Source organism: Lepus europaeus, chromosome 14 (genome assembly GCF_033115175.1).
Source record: "Lepus europaeus isolate LE1 chromosome 14, mLepTim1.pri, whole genome shotgun sequence".
NCBI lineage: Eukaryota > Metazoa > Chordata > Mammalia > Lagomorpha > Leporidae > Lepus > Lepus europaeus.
Window position 1 is genome coordinate 65,765,178 of NC_084840.1, and position 18,089 is coordinate 65,783,266.

An 18,089-nucleotide genomic window follows, 5' to 3' on the forward strand; every position below is an offset into this window, starting at 1 on the left:
GTATTTCAACAACATCCTTAGAAATTAAATCATGACATGTAGAGTTTATTTATAAAATTAAGACCAGTTAGTTACTTTAATATACAGCCCTGTCAGAAAAAAATCAGAAAATTTACAATAATTCTGACTGTAGAGGTGTAACATTATGTAATTTAAACAAATAAATCTAAAATAATGTTTTAAAGAAATTATTCTGAGCAATCAAATAAATAAAATGTAGTTGGAACATATTTAAACTTTATTTTTTAGCATATCATCCTTCATATCAGTTTTATTCTCTAAAGGGACAGGACACCAAAGATTAGTTTTTTTATACAGATGGCCAATAGCCTACAGTGGGGACCAAATGCCCATTCCTATCATATCAACGGAAACATTGTAAATTGCATTACTCTTGTCATTTATCCACTATTAATATTTGCTGAGACTCTGTTCAGTGTTATGGTTACAAGGATGGAAGATATGCCTTTCACATTCAGATAAAAGACGTGAACAAACAGAAGCAACTTCAGTGTGGCAACAATGACAGTTCAGGATCCTATAGGTTGACAGTGAAAAATGAGGATATCTAGGGCTTTATTTTATAATGCTGAGGCCATACTGTGGCCCCAACCCCACTTCCCACCCTGTACTTCTTATCATTTAAACTTTAAATTTGACTTTTTAAAGCCATTAATGACTAAATAATTATATTAAGAACATACCAACATAAGCAGCTTTATGAATTCTTATTACCAAAAACTACGATGGAAATGAACATGCAGATGACAGGGGAAAACAAGACTGTCAATACATGGTCATGGAACAACTGGTTATATGGATTCAATAATCACATACAAAAAATACATACACAGGCACCAGCATTTGAGGCACAGCAGGTTAAGCTACTGCTTCCAATGCTAGTAGCCTATATTGTAGTGCTAGTTCAAGTCCCAGCCACTCCACTTCTGATCCAGCTTCCTGCTTTGACCTCGGGAAGGCAACAGAAGATGGCCCAAGTACTTGGGTCCCTGCCACTTATGTGGGAGACCAGAATAGAGTTCCTGGCTCCTGGTTTTGGCCTAGTATAGATCTGGCTATTGCAGCCATTTGGGAATGATAGAAGATCTTTGACACTCTACCTTTCAAATAAATAAATAAATCTTAAATAAAAACTTTAAAATGTTTGGAGGAAAAGAGAGGTAATATCTTTATGACTCTGAGGTAGGAAAAATTCCTAATCAAGAGCAAAAAGACAAACCTAGAGAGTTAACCACACTAAAACTAGTAATGTCTGTGTAGCAAAATATCTGTCAGATGAATAGGTATGTCATAGGCAGGGAAGAAATTTACCACATCCATTACTAGCCCAATATCCACATTATACAAGAATCCCAATAAAAAAAAAATCCAGCAACGTGTGTAAAACATATGACCAGGCATTTCACTGAGGAAAAAATATGAATGACAAACACAAGATTCTCAACTACACAGTTAACTGGGGACAAGCAAATTAATACTTCAGTGGGATATTACTTTATAATCATTTTCAGAAAGTATGAATTCTGACAAGTATTACAGAGGATGGAGATCAGTAAGAACTGTTATACACTGTTGATGGGAGTGTTAATTTGTATAATTACTTTGGAAAACAATAAGACATTATCTTTAAAGCTGAGCAATCACATTTCCCATATCTGATCAATTCTACTCATGGACTTATGACTCTGAAACTTATGCATACATAAAGACATATGCGGCTAGCGCCGCGGCTCACTCGGCTAATCCTCCGCCTGCGGCGCCGGCACTCTGGGTTCTAGTCCCGGTTGGGGTGCTGGTTCTGTCCTGGTTGCCCCTCTTCCATTCCAGCTCTCTGCTGTGGCCTGGGAAGGCAGTGGAAGATGGCCCAAGTGCTTGGGCCCTGTACCCGCATGGGAGACCAGGAGAAGCACCTGGCTCCTGGCTTCGGATCGGCGCTGTGTGTCAGCCACAGTGCGCCAGCTGTAGCAGCCATTTGGGGGGTAAACCAATGGAAGGAAGACCTTTCTCTCTGTCTCTCACTGTCTAACTCTGCCTGTCACACACACACTCACACACACACACAAACACAGACATATGTGACAACATTCACGATAGCAAAATGCTATAAAATAATTCAAATGCCTTGTCAATCAGAGAAAGGATAAATAGTATGATATAGTCACTCAACATAATATTTTATAGTTGTGAAAAAATGTAATAGTATATGTAGTAACATGGATGAATTTTAAAAGTTATAGCAAATTAGTAAAGAAAGGCAAAAATGGCAACATATTAGAACATTTTGATAAAAGTCATAACCAAGCAAAACAAAACAATATACTGTTTAGGGGTACTTAAATATGCAAAACTTCTATATTTTAAGGAAAGCAAGGTAGTGAGAAGCAAAACATTCAGGATAATGATTTTCTCTGTGGAGAGATAGGGTTATGGGATAAGGAATAAGGGAGAAGTTGCAGTGATATTGGTTATGTTCTGGCTCTTAAATATTAAATAAGAAGGTAAGTTCACTGATCAGTTTATTATTAAGCTTCACAAGGGCCATACTTTCTGAGTAGTGCAAGCTCATTTTATTTATATACCACTGTTAACCATTCAGTACTTATAAAATGTATCAGATTTTTATGATCTATTTAATGACTTAATGGATGAGATACATTGTTCTTAAATTCAATTACACCCTTTGCACCTCTGGAATTAAGGTCATGTCAGCAGTTCTATTATATAATGCCTGAGTTTAGCAGTTTTTTTACTGAGTTATGAGTTGGCTTCCAAATCAAATCTTAGTAATAGAGGTCACTGCCTGAGGGAATTTCCCCCCTCTCCAATTTAGTACATATACTTTTTTGGTGCACTTCCTATTTTCTAAAATAATCTTTTAGGTAAAATTCATTACAGTTTTCATATGGCAGAGAGAAGCTCTTTCATCTCCTATTTGCTTATGAAGATTAGGCTTGCTTTCTTCCTGAGTGACATCTCTCAGACAATCTGGCTTATCCTCTCTACTATTAACAGGAGATTTTTCATGGTTGATATTGTTTAAAATTGGGGCACATTTTAAAATATGATCTTGGCTATGTTTCTTTCTCTTTTAAAGATTTATCTATCTAGGGGCCGGCGCCATGGTTCACTTGGCTAATCCTCCACCTGCGGTGCCGGCATCCCATATGGGCACCGAGTTCTAGTTCCGGCTGCTCCTCTTCTACTCTAGCTCTCTGCTGTGGCCCGGGAAGGCAGTGGAGATGGCCCAAGTGTTTGGGCTCCTGCATCTGCGTGGGAGACCAGGAGGAAGCACCTGGCTCCTGGCTTCGGATCGGCGCAGCGCCAGCCATAGCAGCCATTGGGTGAACCAACAGAAGAAGACCTTTCTCTCTCTCTCTCTCACTGTCTAACTGAACCTGTCAAATAACTAAAAAAAGAAGAAAAAAAAATTATCTATCTAGCTACCTACCTGTTTATTTATTTGAAAGGCAGTTACCTTTCAAATAAACAAACAGGTAGGTAGCTAGATAGATAAAAAGAGACAAGGAGAGACAGAAAGAACGACCTTCCATCTGCTGGTTCTTCTACAAATGGCCACAATAGCCAAGTCTGGGGTCAGGCTGATGTCAACAGCCAGGAACTCCATTCAGGTGTGTTGCTGTGGATTCACTCTGAGAGGAAGAGCGTGGTGGGGGCAAGAGGCATGGAGTCACCACACAGACCCTGGTAGTCGGGTGAAAGCAGGCTAGAGGCAAGCAGCCCGTAGACTCATTTATTTCAGTTGGTATAGCAGCTTAAATAGCCAAGGCAGCCAATCCGGTCAAGGGGTGGTTTATGCCATAACCAATCACAGCCTGTTGCCAGGCAGTTTCCAAAGCCATCCAATCACAGCTTGTTGCCAGGCAGGCTCCATTGCCATGTGGTTTCCAAAGCCATCCAATCACAGCCTTTTGCCAAGCAGGCTCTGCTGCTAGGTGATTTCCTAGGGGGTTTCCCAAGCCACTCCTGAGTAACTGATGCTCGCTTGCCAGTGGCCATCTTGGCATGGCCTTCTCATTCCACCACATTTCCCCCTTTTCGTTTATTTTTGAGCAACGGGAGGCATGATTCTTGGCCACACCATTGTTGACCCTGTTTCCAGGGTATGCAGCTGTGCCTGTCTTAGGTTGTCCCCCAGGGGATCTTACCCGTCATTGACTAACCAGCGCTCAAACCAGGAGACCACAGGACTGCTTGCTCAGATAGGGGCAGGAATGAGGAATGGGGTTCTACATGGATCTTGTCTTTTTCTGTTGAAGATTTGATCACTATTCCAAACAGTGACTCGTTGGCATCCGTAAACGTGCACGGTACCATGGGTATAGGTTGATTAGCAGGGAAAGCATGTTTTGGATAGTCTATTTCTAAGGTTTGTAACGTCTGGAGTAGCCTGTCCATTGGCAGGTGATTGTCAACCTGTCCTGGGAAATTTATCATTAAACTTTGAAAGAGCATGCTATTCTGCATCAATGTGGACAGTTCTAATTGTGATAGGGGTAGGACCACTATGTCTGGCTCTGTGTTAAAAATCTTATTGCCATAATATCTTAATTTAAGTCCCATCATAAGGATGGCATCTACTTTGTTAACTATTTTATGACACTTGCTCCAGGCTATGTGTACCCAAAAAAGTGGTCCGTGTTGTTGCCAAATAACTCCTAAGGGGGCCTTGAGGGTAGATATGGATATGGCAAATAGAGGCAATTGAGGGTCATATCTAAAGGTTTTTAAATTTGACAACTGGATGTTGATCTTTTCTATAGTGGATTTTGCTGCTGGTGTCAATGTGATTTTTGAAGAAGGGCTGTTTCCCTTAGTAAATCAAATAGTGGTCTAAACTCTGCAGGTATTAGGGGAAGGAAGGGCTTCAGCCAACTGATTTGGCCACATAGTTGCTGAAGTTCATTAAGTGAGTATTTATAGGTGTCTCATACATGTGGGAGGGGCCCAAATATTTGGGCCATCTTCTGCTTTCTTCCCAGGCATGTTAGCAGGAAGTTAGATTGGAAGCAAACCAGCTGGGACTTGAAGTGGCACTACAATATGGGATGCTGGCATTTCAAGCAGAGGCTTAACCTATAGCCACATACAACCTGGCTCTCGCTACTTTTTCATCTACTCCTCTAAACCCTATCCTCTAATGATACACATGCTACATATAAGGAATTTTCAAAAAGTTCACAGACAGTACATATCACAAAATAAATATCTGGGGCTGGCATTGTAGTCCAGCAGGTTAAGCTGCCACCTGCAACGCCAGCATCCTATTTGGGCACCAGTTCCGAGTTCTGGTTGCTAATGTGCGAAGGAAAGCAGCAGAAGATGGCTCAAGTTCTTGGGTTCCGGCACCCATGTGGGAGACTGGATGGAGTTCCAAGCTTTTGCTTGGCCCAGGCCTGGCTGTTGTTGCCACTTGGGGGAAGTGAATCAGCAGATGGAAAATCAATCTCTGCGTCTCTCTCTCTCTGCCTCTCTATCTTTCAAATAATAAATACATAAAATATTAAAAAAAAAAGTGCATGGGTTTCAAAATTTTTCATACTCAAATAAACTTATCTTGTAATTCCTCTTTTCCATACTTTTTGAAGCCCCCCATATACTATACACACATCTATATGAAACCATTAATCTTCATTTTTGCAAAATACCAGTTCTATATTTTTAAAAATTCTTTTCATGTTATTAAATTATATATCAATATTAAGGGAAAATATTACATTTTATTAGGAATACATAAAAACTATTTTTTAATCATAAGACACTTAAACAGTTTTGGTTTAAGTTTAACCAATTTTTTAGCCTGTAAAATCTGTCCTCAAAGGATTAAACATTACATATCTCTGAAAAATACCTACAATTAATAAGAATCATATACTCCCTCAGAGGTCTTCAATCCAAAAGTAGAAGGTAACACTAACATTTTACATTGTAGGCTAATCTAATTGCTCATGATGATCACAATTACACTTTACACAGAGAAACTAAATATAATAAAAATAGCATGTTGTTGAGCTACCTATAATAAAATTAACTAGTCTAATTTTTATTTGCATTTTTATCATTCTTAGCTAAATTCTAAATTATCAACTACATATGCTAAAAACTGTCGAATTAATGAAAAATAATTTAAATTACCTTTTTAAGAGGAAGGGTCTGAATCCACTCCATGGAATTCACATCAAAGATATCGACTGCATTTTCACTATATACTGAGAGATATGGTGCATTGTAACCTGGGAGAAGGGAAGGAGGGAACAGCCTGCTGATTACTTTTAACTATTAAGCCCAAAACTCTTTAAAAGGCCTGTGCTGCATAGTAGAGTGGAATACCACCAAAATCCTATTGTAATCATATAATATCTACATCCTGACATTTTTGAAGTAAACATAACATTAAGCATAAAAGAGGAATTGACATACCATGGTTCAGATTATACAGCCTTTATAATACAGAATAATTCTAACATCAAGCATGTGATTCTCTAGTTCGCTATGGTTCTATAAAGGTATTTCACTACATGTTAAAGTATTTTATTCCTAAAGAAGTTGCTGTAAAAAAAAAAAAAGTAGAGCAATCTTAAGGTAAGTGTTCTAGTCCCAGTTATCAACGGGCAATAAAGCACCTTGGCACAGTTACATGAATACGAAAGAAGGTCAACATTTGTGTTGAAAGAACGAGTATCATTAAATAGTGATACAAGCAAAGAGGGGCTCAATGATTTACCTAAACTTAAGTCACAAACTGTGTTACTGACAAAGCTATAAATAAGAGTCAGATATTTCAACTTTTAGTCCATATTGAAAGCAAAATTATTATCTGACTCAGTTACAAAACAGCATTCATTCTACTTACGATGTCATACGTAAGAGTTTATATTTCAGATGAAACAAATCATTCAAAATAGCTAAAGTCTATAGAACCAGAGGTATTTTTATTTTGTTCTTTCTATCTAGATTTTCTAGTTTTCCTTTAAAAAGCATGTTTTCTCTCCTAAACTTTCTTCCACTGAAACTTTAAACTTTACTGAATCCATATCCATTATTCTACCTCTGTCTTTTAACAATGGAAGCAACTTTATTCCTGCCCAATGTAATCCTTAAATCCTCTCTGGCCATCTTGAGAATCTTGCTCTATTTCCTATATAATCAACCATTCTCTAGTAGTTCCCAGCAGCTCTTTCCCTTTGGTATTTAAACAAAAACTTTAATTAGATACTTCCTCTATGTGCGTCTATAGAACTCTGTACTTCTGCTTGTTATAGCACTGATAATTTGTTATTATCTGTTTTATCATGAATCTTTCCTACTGCACATTAAGCTCTATGAGGGTAAAACTCTATTAACTCATTACTGTCTCTCATACAGTGAAAAGGCCAATATGCAATAACAACAACTATTATTTAATATTAAGAAACATCCAGGGGTCAGTGTCCTGATGCAGCAGGTTTAGCAGCTACTTGGCATGTGTACATTCCATATCAGAGTGTGGTTTACCGCGCTGCTCCTCTTATCCAGTTTCCTGGTAATATGCCTGGGGAGGCAGTTGAAGGTCCAGGTGTTTGGACTTCTGCCACCTATGTAGGAGATTTGGGTAAAGTTTCTGGCTCCTAGCTTTGGCCTAGCCCAGCCCTGGCTGTTGTGGATTATTTGGGAAGTGAACCAGCAGATGGAAGTTCTCTCTCTTTGCCTTTGGAATAAACAAACTTTCTAAAAAAAAAGTATTCAAAAATTTATTAATATCCTAATATGTCTTGAAAGAGTAAGATGAGGGATTTTTCAATATCTACATATTTAGATAAAAATGCAAGACTTCTCAAAGAAGCTACGTTACACATCTATATAACTGATGAAATAATTCACTAGTAACTACTTCTCCAGAGTAAATCCTATGAGATAGTTATGGTTATTAGCTGTGTTTGAGGACAATGAAGATAACAATTGAGGGTTATTTCAAAATATAACACGAGCTTTAAAAAAAATCCACCTCAGTAAAATCTCACACAGAAAGATTAGTTTTAATTATGCACATGTAGCACCAAAATTGTCTGTCTAGACCTAACTGTGTATAGTTACTTTACATATATATAAACAACATAATTAATCCTGAGGCAAAACATTGAAACATTGAGGATGATTAAAAAAAAAAAAAACACCTGTTACTAATAATGACTATCTGTAACAGATAAAATAGAAAGAAAAAGAAAGGTAAGACAGCCACAAGAAATAGCATCTTACAACAAGAGGAAGGATTTGCTGGCCACATCAGTTCTTGTTGTCTAGATCTTCGGCCCTGGCAGTCAGTGTATACCCCAATGCTGTTAAAACACAGCAGATATTCTTTACTGGAGATCTCAACTGCACAGATGGCATCCATTGGCTGATGTGCAATAAATGAGAGTGTATGGTCATTTGAATGAAGCATGCTGCATGGACTTCCTTCTCCACTCAAGGGGTATCGTAGAAATCCTGACTGGAATCCCACACACAGTTGTTCACTGAAGATGGCCATCCACTGGACGCTATATGGGACTTGAATTTCCTTAAATTTTCTGTGACGGGTCTTGCTCTGAAATAGTTCATAACAGAAGACCTGTCTTTTCATAGCCACACACAGGCATGTGAGAGCTCCATGGCGTACTTTTCCAGAAGTTATAGTTTGACACCCTTTAGTTTCTGCCAGTTTGTAAAACTCTGTCTCTCGTCCATCCAAAGCTGACATAGGGAAAAGTCGTACATGACGATTTCGTCCTGAGATCACAGCAACAAGCTGATCATTTGGAATGAGTTCAATCTGATGAATCTTCTTATTGTCACCAACTCTAATAATTTCTACACATAGAAATAATAATAATGCAAACTGTTTTAATTCCAATTACATTCAAAGGCTAAAGTCAACTTAAGACAAAGATACACATATAGAAGAATAAGAGATCAAAAATCATGGAGAAAACAGATTATAAAATATTTATCACCTACACTGGGTATTAAATTTAGCATTGAGATGCCTGCCAGCCATGGCAAAAGTGCTTTTGTGTAAAAGCCTATCTAATCTCTAAGAAAAACCTTTTTATTGACATTAAATTCTATAGAACTTCACCATGGAGATGCTATTTTAAAAAATGAGTAATTTAAGTTTCTCTGAAGGTATTTTATGGGTAGCAAATTTTAAATCCACTGTGTTGCCAAGATCTAACTTAGAATATTATATTTATGAATACCAAATAAAATTGGATTTTCTTTCTTACACTCAGATTGATTTTTCCCCAGAAAAACTGAACTGTGGGAAGAAAAATCCCCAAAACACATTTTAATAGTGGTTAGAATAATCATAATAATAATCACAGTAATAATACTTTACCTCTTATAGTATTAACAGAACAATGGAAAAATCAAGCTACATTTTTTTTTTAGAATTTAGAGTCTAGTGTAAATGGCCTAAATCCCCCAATTAAGATACAGACTGGCTGAATGGATTAAAAAACAAGACCTATCTATTTACTTCCTATAAGAAACACACCTTGCCAACAAGGATACACACAGACTAAAAGTCAAAGACTAGAAAAAGATATTCTATGCTAATGGAAAGCAAAGTCAAGCAGGGCTAACCAGCATAATACCAGACAAAACAGACTTTAACACAGCAACTGTCAAAAGACACAAAGAAGGGCATTATGTAATGACTGAAGGATCAATCCAACAGGAAGATGTGACAATAGTAAATGTACATGCACCCAATGCCAGGTTACCTGGCTATTTACAACAAATGTGAATGGATCTAAAGGGAGACATAGGCCTCAATATGATAATAATGGGTGATTCAACACCCCAATTTCATCAATGGACAGATCAACTAGACGGAAAATCAACAAAGAATCAACAGAGCTAATTGACAGTAGGGATCAAGTGGACCTAACATATCTACGGAACCTTTCATCACACAGATGCAGAACACACATTCTTTTCATCAGTGCATGGAACTTTTCTCTAAGATAGACCATACATATGCTAGGCCACAAAGCAAATTTCAACAAATTCAGAAATACTGAAATCTTACCATGCATCTGCTCTGACCACAACAGAATGAAGTTGGAAATTAACAACTTAAGAAACTCTAGAAAATATACAAACACATGCAGACTGAACAACGTGCTCTTGAGTGAACAGTGGGTCATGGTAGAAATCAAAAGGGAAATAAAAAAAATTCCTACAAATGAATGAAGATGACAACGGAACAGGCAGTGTTAAGAGGACAGTTTAAAGCAATTATTGCCTACATCAAGAAATTGGAAAGGCATCAAATGATCCATCAATGCATCTCAAGGATCTAAAAAAATAAGAACAAACCAAACGCAAATTAGGAGAAAAAGAAAGAATTAAAATTAGAGAATAAACAAAACTGAAACAAAAAAGATCAGTGAAATGAAGAGCTTATTTTTTTAAAAGAATAAAATTGACATACTATTAGACAAACAAATCAATAAAATCAGAGATGAAAAAGGGTATGTTACAAAGGATACTAAGAAATAAAAATCATCATCAAGAATTACTACAAATAGCTATATGTCAACAAACTGGAAAATCGAGAAGAAATGGAAAGATTTCTGGACACATACAATCTACCAGAATTGAGTCATGAAGACAGAGAAAGCCTAAACAGACCCATAACCAAGATGGAGACTGAATTAGTAACAAAGACCCTCCCAACAAAGAAAATCTCTGGACTAGATGGCTTTACTGCTGAAATCCAGCAAACTTTTAAAGAACAATTAATTCCAACTCTCCTCAAACTATTCAATGGAAAGAGAGGGAACCCCCTCCCCCCAAAGTCCTTTTATGAGGCCAGCATCACCTTAACTTCAAAACCAGAAAAGATACAACACAGATGTGGGGAAATTAGTTATACAAGGCAATTCAAAGATGGCGCCGAGAGGAAGTAAGGTGGGTGGAACTCAAAGTTGTTTACCACCAAAGCTAATTGGCTGTGCAACATCAAGGGAATTGATGACAACTGATAGCAAGTGTATAGACATATGGTTGGTCCTATAAGAAATTGTCTCCTAAAAGTGACCCTTTATGCCCTGCCCCAATGACTGCAGTTTTGTGCTATAAAAGGCTTTGTTATGCATGCAATAAATGAGTCCCTGCTTGACTTGGCTCCCCGCCGACACATTTGATTGTCTCTAGGTTCAGGAGGCTGGGAAACAGGCGAGCGGCGCACTTACCTTTCCTCCGACCCGGTCCATCCTTGTATGGGTGGACTCAGACCCTGCACACAGAGAATGGCGGGGGTGGGCTGGGGGGGTGGCACTGTGGAGTAGTGGGTAAAGCCACTACCTGCAGTGCTGGCATCCCATATGGGCACCGCTTTGAGACCCAGCTGCTCCACTTCCAATCCAGCTCTCTGCTATGTTGTTTGGGAAAGCAGTAGAACATGGCCCAAGTCCTTGGGCCCCTGCACCCACATGGGAAGACCCGGAGGAAGTTCCTGGCTCCTGGCTTTGGATCAGCGCAGCTCAGGCTGTTGTGGCCAATTGGGGAGTGAACCAGTGGATGGAAGACCTCTCTCTCTTTGCCTCTCTTTCTCTCTCTGTAGAACTCTGACTTTCAAATAAATAAATAAATCTTAGAGAGAGAGAATGTGGAGAAAAGCTATCCTAATGCACTACTGGTAGGAATGTAAAATACTACAACCCTTATGGAAGACAGTATAGAGACTCCTCAGAAATCTGAAAACACATCTATCATATGACCCAGCCATTCTATTCCTGGGAATTTAACCAAAGGAAATGAAATTAGCATATGCAAGAGATGCATGTACCCCAATGTTTATGGCAGTTCAACTCCACAATAACTAAGATATGGAATCAACCCAGATGCTCATCAACTGATGACTAGATAAAAAACTATGGTATACATACACAACAAAGTACTACTCAGCTGTACAAAAATGAAATCCTGTCTTTTGCAACAAAATGGATGCAAATGGAGACTATTACGCTTAATGAAATAAGTCATGCTCAAAAAGACAAACATGTTTTCCTGATTTATGGTAAATAGTATAGAGTACAAAAAATGTAATGTATATTACTGAAATCGACATTTTCACATTTGATTATTGTTTATAGCCCTTGTCTGTACTCTTGAGGAACAGTGCTTTTTTCTACTTACTACTTGTTGAATTCTGTCTTCAGTGGATGGTTAAACTTGTGATTATAAATAAAATTCAAGGCCGGTGCCGTGGCTCAACAGGCTAATCCTCTGCCTAGCAGCGCCGGCACACCGGGTTCTAGTCCCGGTCGGGGCGCCGGATTCTGTCCCAGTTGCTCCTCTTCCAGGCCAGCTCTGTGCTATGGCCTGGGAGTGCAGTGGAGGATGGCCCAAGTCCTTGGGCCCTGCACCTGCATGGGAGACGAGGATAAGCACCTGGCTCCTGCCATCAGATCAGCACAGTGCGCTGGCCGCAGCGGCCATTGGAGGGTGAACCAACGGCAAAAGGAAGACCTTTCTCTCTCTCTCTCATTGTCCACTCTGCCTGTCAATAAATAAATAAATAAGTAAATAAATAAATAAAATTCAAAGTATGTCATTGGGGCTGCACTGTGGAACAATAGGTTAATCCTCTGCCTGTGGCGCTGGCATCACATATGGGCGCTGGTTCTAGTTCCAGCTGCCCCTCTTCCAATCCAGCTTTCTGCTATGGCCTGGGAAAGCAGCAGAAGATGGCCTGAGTCCTTGGGCTCCAGTGCCTATGTCAGAGATCTGGAAGAAGATCCTGGCTCCTGGCTTCAGATAGGTGCAGCTCCGGCCGTTGTGGCCATTTGGGGAATGAACCACTGCAAGGAAGACCTTTCTCTCTGTCTCTCCCTCTCACTGTCTGTAACTCTATCTCTCAAATAAATAAATAAAATCTTGGGGGGAAAAAAAGTATGTCACTGTAGAAATTAAAAGAAAAAAAAGAAATGGAGGAAAGAGGGTAGGAATAAGGGAGGGCAGGATGGGAAATACCATTATGCTTTTAAAACTATAAACAAGAAATACATGAAGTTTGTTTCCTTTCTATAAATTAAAAAATAAATAAATAAATAGATATACCGTCACCACCATGTTTATAGCAGTACTATTCACAATAGCAAAAATTTGGAACCAACTAAGGTATACATCATCAGATGAATATATAAACAAAATGTATATATGCATAATGGAAATATTATTCAGCTATAAAAAAATAAAATTCTACCATTTGCAGCAAAATGGATGCAACTGAAGGACATCACGTTGAATGAAATAAGCCAATCAAGAAAAACACCACATGTTCTCCCTAAAAGCTACTTAAAAAAAAAAAAAAGCAAACAAAAAGAAAGAAATGCCTATGTATTAATATTGCTGCAAATAGTTTTGTGAAACTGTTTTACACTTTTGTGAAACCAATGGTTAAGAATGTTATACTACTGGGGGGCGGAGCCAAGATGGCGGATAGTGAGGACGTGCGCCTTAGCTTGGGAAAATAAAATTTCATAAAAGTGGAATTACTGTAGCCTCAGGAAAAGACTCAAGAAAAAAACTGCAGAGGAAACGCTTGCGGATCTAGTGGATGTGAAACAGAGGACTTACAGGGAGCCCACCGCGTGGAAAACCAACCGAGACGAGCCGAGCGGCAGCGGCGGGAGAGGAGCCAGAGCCACAGAATCTCGCCAGCGCGGGAACCGAGGAGGGTAAGACAAAGACCTCAGAAACCCAAGACATTGTGGGGGGGGGGGGAACAGAGGCCTCTCCCTTCACTCACCAAGCAAAACAAAGAGCACCGCGATTTTACATATGTAAAGCGCAGCCAAACTCAGTAACTTTAGCAAAACTCGAGAACACATTGAGGGCTGCATAAACTCTTTGTGTGGTCCCAGGGGTAGGTCAAACAAATACTCACAGAGGCCAGATTTCAACTACCCTCAACTCCACTCCCAACTGAGTCAAAAAAAAAAAAAAAAAAAAAAAAAAAAGAGAGAGAGAGCGAGCCAGCAAGGAGCAAGTGAGTGAGCAATCTGGGAGAGTCACTCTTTACACAGCCTTAAACCTGAAAAATCAAGCATAGCTCTCTGGCCACACCCATCACAGCCCCTAAGGATTCAACAAAGCAGACAGCTCACTTAGAGGCATAGTATAACGAGAAAAAAAAAACACCACAGCAAAAAAAAAAACAAAAAAAACAAAAAACAAAAAAACAAAAAACACCATAAATTATCTCCAACATGCCAAACAACAAACATAGAAGCCAAGGTAACAAGAGCAAGGAAGACACTATGATGCCCCCAAATGAACAAGACACGCCAATGCAAGATTATGAAGATGAAGAGATAGAGGAAATGCAAGAAGCAGATCTCAAAAAAATGATAAGAACATTAAGAAGTTCTCAAAAACAAATTCTTGAACTACAGAAATCCTTAATGGACAAGACAGAAAATCTCTCCCGTGAAAATGAAATATTAAGGAGGAATCAAAATGAAATGAAACAACTAGTAGAACAGGAAACTGAGATAGTGACCAAAAACCACAATGAAATGAAGAACTCAATAGATCAAATGGCAAACACATTAGAGAGCCTTAAAAACAGAATGGGTGAAGCAGAAGAGAGAATATCGGAATTAGAAGACAGAGAACATGAAAGGAAACAGGCAAACCAAAGAAAAGAAGAAGAAATCAGAAACACATGGAGATTGAACAACATGCTCCTGAATGAACAATGGGTCATAGAAGAAATTAAAAGAGAAATCAAAAATTTTCTGGAAGTAAATGAGGACAAAAGCACAACGTACCAAAACCTATGGGATACAACAAAAGCAGTGCTAAGAGGAAAGTTTATATCAATAGGTGCCTACATCAAGAAATTGGAAAGGCACCAAAGAGATGAGCTATCAAGTCATCTCAAGGATCTAGAAAATCTGCAGCAAACCAAACCCAAACCCAGTAGAAGAAGGGAAATAATTAAAATCAAAGAAGAAATCAACAGGATTGAATCCGAAAAAACATTACAAAAAATCAGCCAAACGAGGAGCTGGTTTTTTGAAAAAATAAACAAAAATTGACACCCCATTGGCCCAACTAACTAAAAAAAGAAGAGAAAAGACCCAAATCAATAGGATCAGAGATGAAAAGGGAAACATAACAACAGACACCACAGAAATAAAAAGAATAATCAGAAATTACTACAAGGATTTATATGCCAGCAAACAGGGAAATCTATCAGAAATGGACAGATTCTTGGACACATACAACCTACCTAAATTGAGCCAGGAAGACATAGAAAACCTAAACAGACCCATAACTGACACATAAATTGAAACAGTAATAAAGGTCCTCCCAACAAAGAAAAGCCCAGCACCAGATGGATTCACTGCTGAGTTCTACCAGACATTTAGAGAAGAACTAACTCCAATTCTTCTCAAACTATTCAGATCAATTGAAAAAGAGGGAATCCTCCCAAATTCTTTCTATGAAGCCAGCATCACCTTAATTCCTAAGCCGGAAAAAGATGCAGCATTGAAAGAGAATTACAGACCAATATCCCTGATGAACATAGATGCAAAAATACTCAATAAAATTCTGGCCAATAGAATGCAACAACACATCAGAAAGATCATCCACCCAGACCAAGTGGGATTTATCCCTGGTATGCAGGGATGGTTCAACGTCCGCAAAACAATCAATGTAATACACTACATTAACAGGCTGCAGAATAAAAACCATATGATTCTCTCAATAGACGCAGAGAAAGCATTTGATAAAATACAACACCCTTTCATGATGAAAACTTTAAGCAAACTGGGTATGGAAGGAACATTCCTCAATACAATCAAAGCAATATATGAAAAACCCACGGCCAACATCCTATTGAATGGGGAAAAGTTGGAAGCATTTCCGCTGAGATCTGGTACCAGACAGGGATGCCCACTCTCACCACTGCTATTCAATATAGTTCTGGGAGTTTTAGCCAGAGCTATTAGGCAAGAAAAAGAAATTAAAGGGATACAAATCGGGAAGGAAGAACTCAAACTATCCCTCTTTGCAGATGATATGATTCTTTATTTAGGGGACCCAAAGAACTCTACTAAGAGACTACTGGAACTCATCGAAGAGTTTGGCAAAGTAGCAGGATATAAAATCAATGCACAAAAATCAACAGCCTTTGTATACACAGGCAATGCCACGGCTGAGGAAGAACTTCTAAGATCAATCCCATTCACAATAGCTACAAAAACAATCAAATACCTTGGAATAAACTTAACCAAGGACGTTAAAGATCTCTACGATGAAAACTACAAAACCTTAAAAAAAGAAATGGAAGAGGATACCAAAAAATGGAGAAATCTTCCATGCTCATGGATTGGAAGAATCAATATCATCAAAATGTCTATTCTCCCAAAAGCAATTTATACATTCAATGCAATACCAATCAAGATACCGAAACATTCTTCTCAAATCTGGACAAAATGATGCTGAAATTCATATGGAGACACAGAAGACCTCGAATAGCCAAAGCAATCTTGTACAACAAAAACAAAGCCGGAGGCATCACAATACCAGATTTCAGGGCATACTACAGGGCAGTTGTTATCAAAACAGCATGGTACTGGTACAGAAACAGATGGATAGACCAATGGAACAGAATAGAAACACCAGAAATCAATCCAAACATCTACAGCCAACTTATATTTGATCAAAGATCCAAAACTAATCCCTGGAATAAGGACAGCCTATTCAATAAATGGTGCTGGGAAAATTGGATTTCCACATGCAGAAGCTTGAAGCAAGACCCATACCTTTCACCTTACACAAAAATTCACTCAACGTGGATTAAAGACTTAAATCTACGACCCGAAACTATTAAATTATTAGAGAGCATTGGAGAAACCCTGCAAGATATAGGTACAGACAAAGACTTCTTGGAAAAGACCCCAGGAGCACAGGCAGTCAAAACCAAAATTAACATTTGGGATTGCATCAAATTGAGAAGTTTCTGTACTTCAAAAGAAACAGTCAGGAAAGTGAAGAGGCAACCGACAGAATGGGAAAAAATATTTGCAAACTATACTACAGATAAAGGGTTGATAACCAGAATCTACAAAGAAATCAAGAAAATCCACAACAACAAAACAAACAACCCACTTAAGAGATGGGCCAAGGAACTCAATAGACATTTTTCAAAAGAGGAAATCCAAATGGCCAACAGACACATGAAAAAATGTTCAAGATCACTAGCAATCAGAGAAATGCAAATCAAAACCACAGTGAGGTTTCACCTCACCCCTGTGAGAATGGCTCACATCCAGAAATCTACCAACAATAGATGCTGGAGAGGATGTGGGGAAAAAGGGACACTAACCCACTGTTGGTGGGAATGCAAACTGGTTAAGCCACTATGGAAGTCAGTCTGGAGATTCCTCAGAAACCTGAACATAACCCTACCATACAACCCAGCCATCCCACTCCTTGGAATTTACCCAAAGGAACTTAATTTGGCTAATAAAAAAGCCATCTGCACATTAATGTTTATTGCAGCTCAATTCACAATAGCTAACACCTGGAACCAACCCAAATGCCCATCAACAGTAGACTGGATAAAGAAATTATGGGACATGTACTCCATAGAATACTATACAGCAGTAAGGAACAATGAAACCCAGTCATTTGCAACAAGATGGAAGGATCTGGAAAGCATCATGCTGAGTGAATTAAGCCAGTCCCAAAGAGACAAATATCATTTGTTTTCCCTGATCGGCGACAACTGAACACCAAAGGGGAAACCTGTTGAAGTGAAATGGACACTATAAGAAACAATGACCTGATCAGCTCCTGTCCTGACTCTAGATGTACAATGTAATACTTTATCCTTTTTAGTATTTGTTGTTGTTGTTCTAGTACTAGCAGTTGAACTCTGTAATTAACACACAATTATTCTTAGGTGTTTAAATTTTAACTGAAAAGTGATCCCTGTTAAATCTAAGAGTGGAAAAAGAGAGGGAGGAGATGCACAATTTGGGACATGCACAATCAGTCTT

The 18,089-nt window shown here is 38.6% G+C and overlaps 1 protein-coding gene across 4 annotated transcripts in view; it reads right to left on the reverse strand.

The window, feature by feature from the left end:
- The window catches only part of CDC42BPA (CDC42 binding protein kinase alpha), a 352,518-nt gene that overhangs the window by 25,487 nt on the left and 308,942 nt on the right, over positions 1–18,089 (reverse strand). For all 4 annotated transcript variants that reach the window (XM_062210852.1, XM_062210850.1, XM_062210853.1 and 1 more), the window contains 2 exons: positions 8,275–8,868; positions 6,175–6,272 (listed from right to left, as the gene is read on the reverse strand). In XM_062210852.1, the coding sequence (XP_062066836.1) occupies positions 6,175–6,272; positions 8,275–8,868 (692 nt within the window). The remainder of the gene's footprint in view (positions 1–6,174; positions 6,273–8,274; positions 8,869–18,089) is intronic.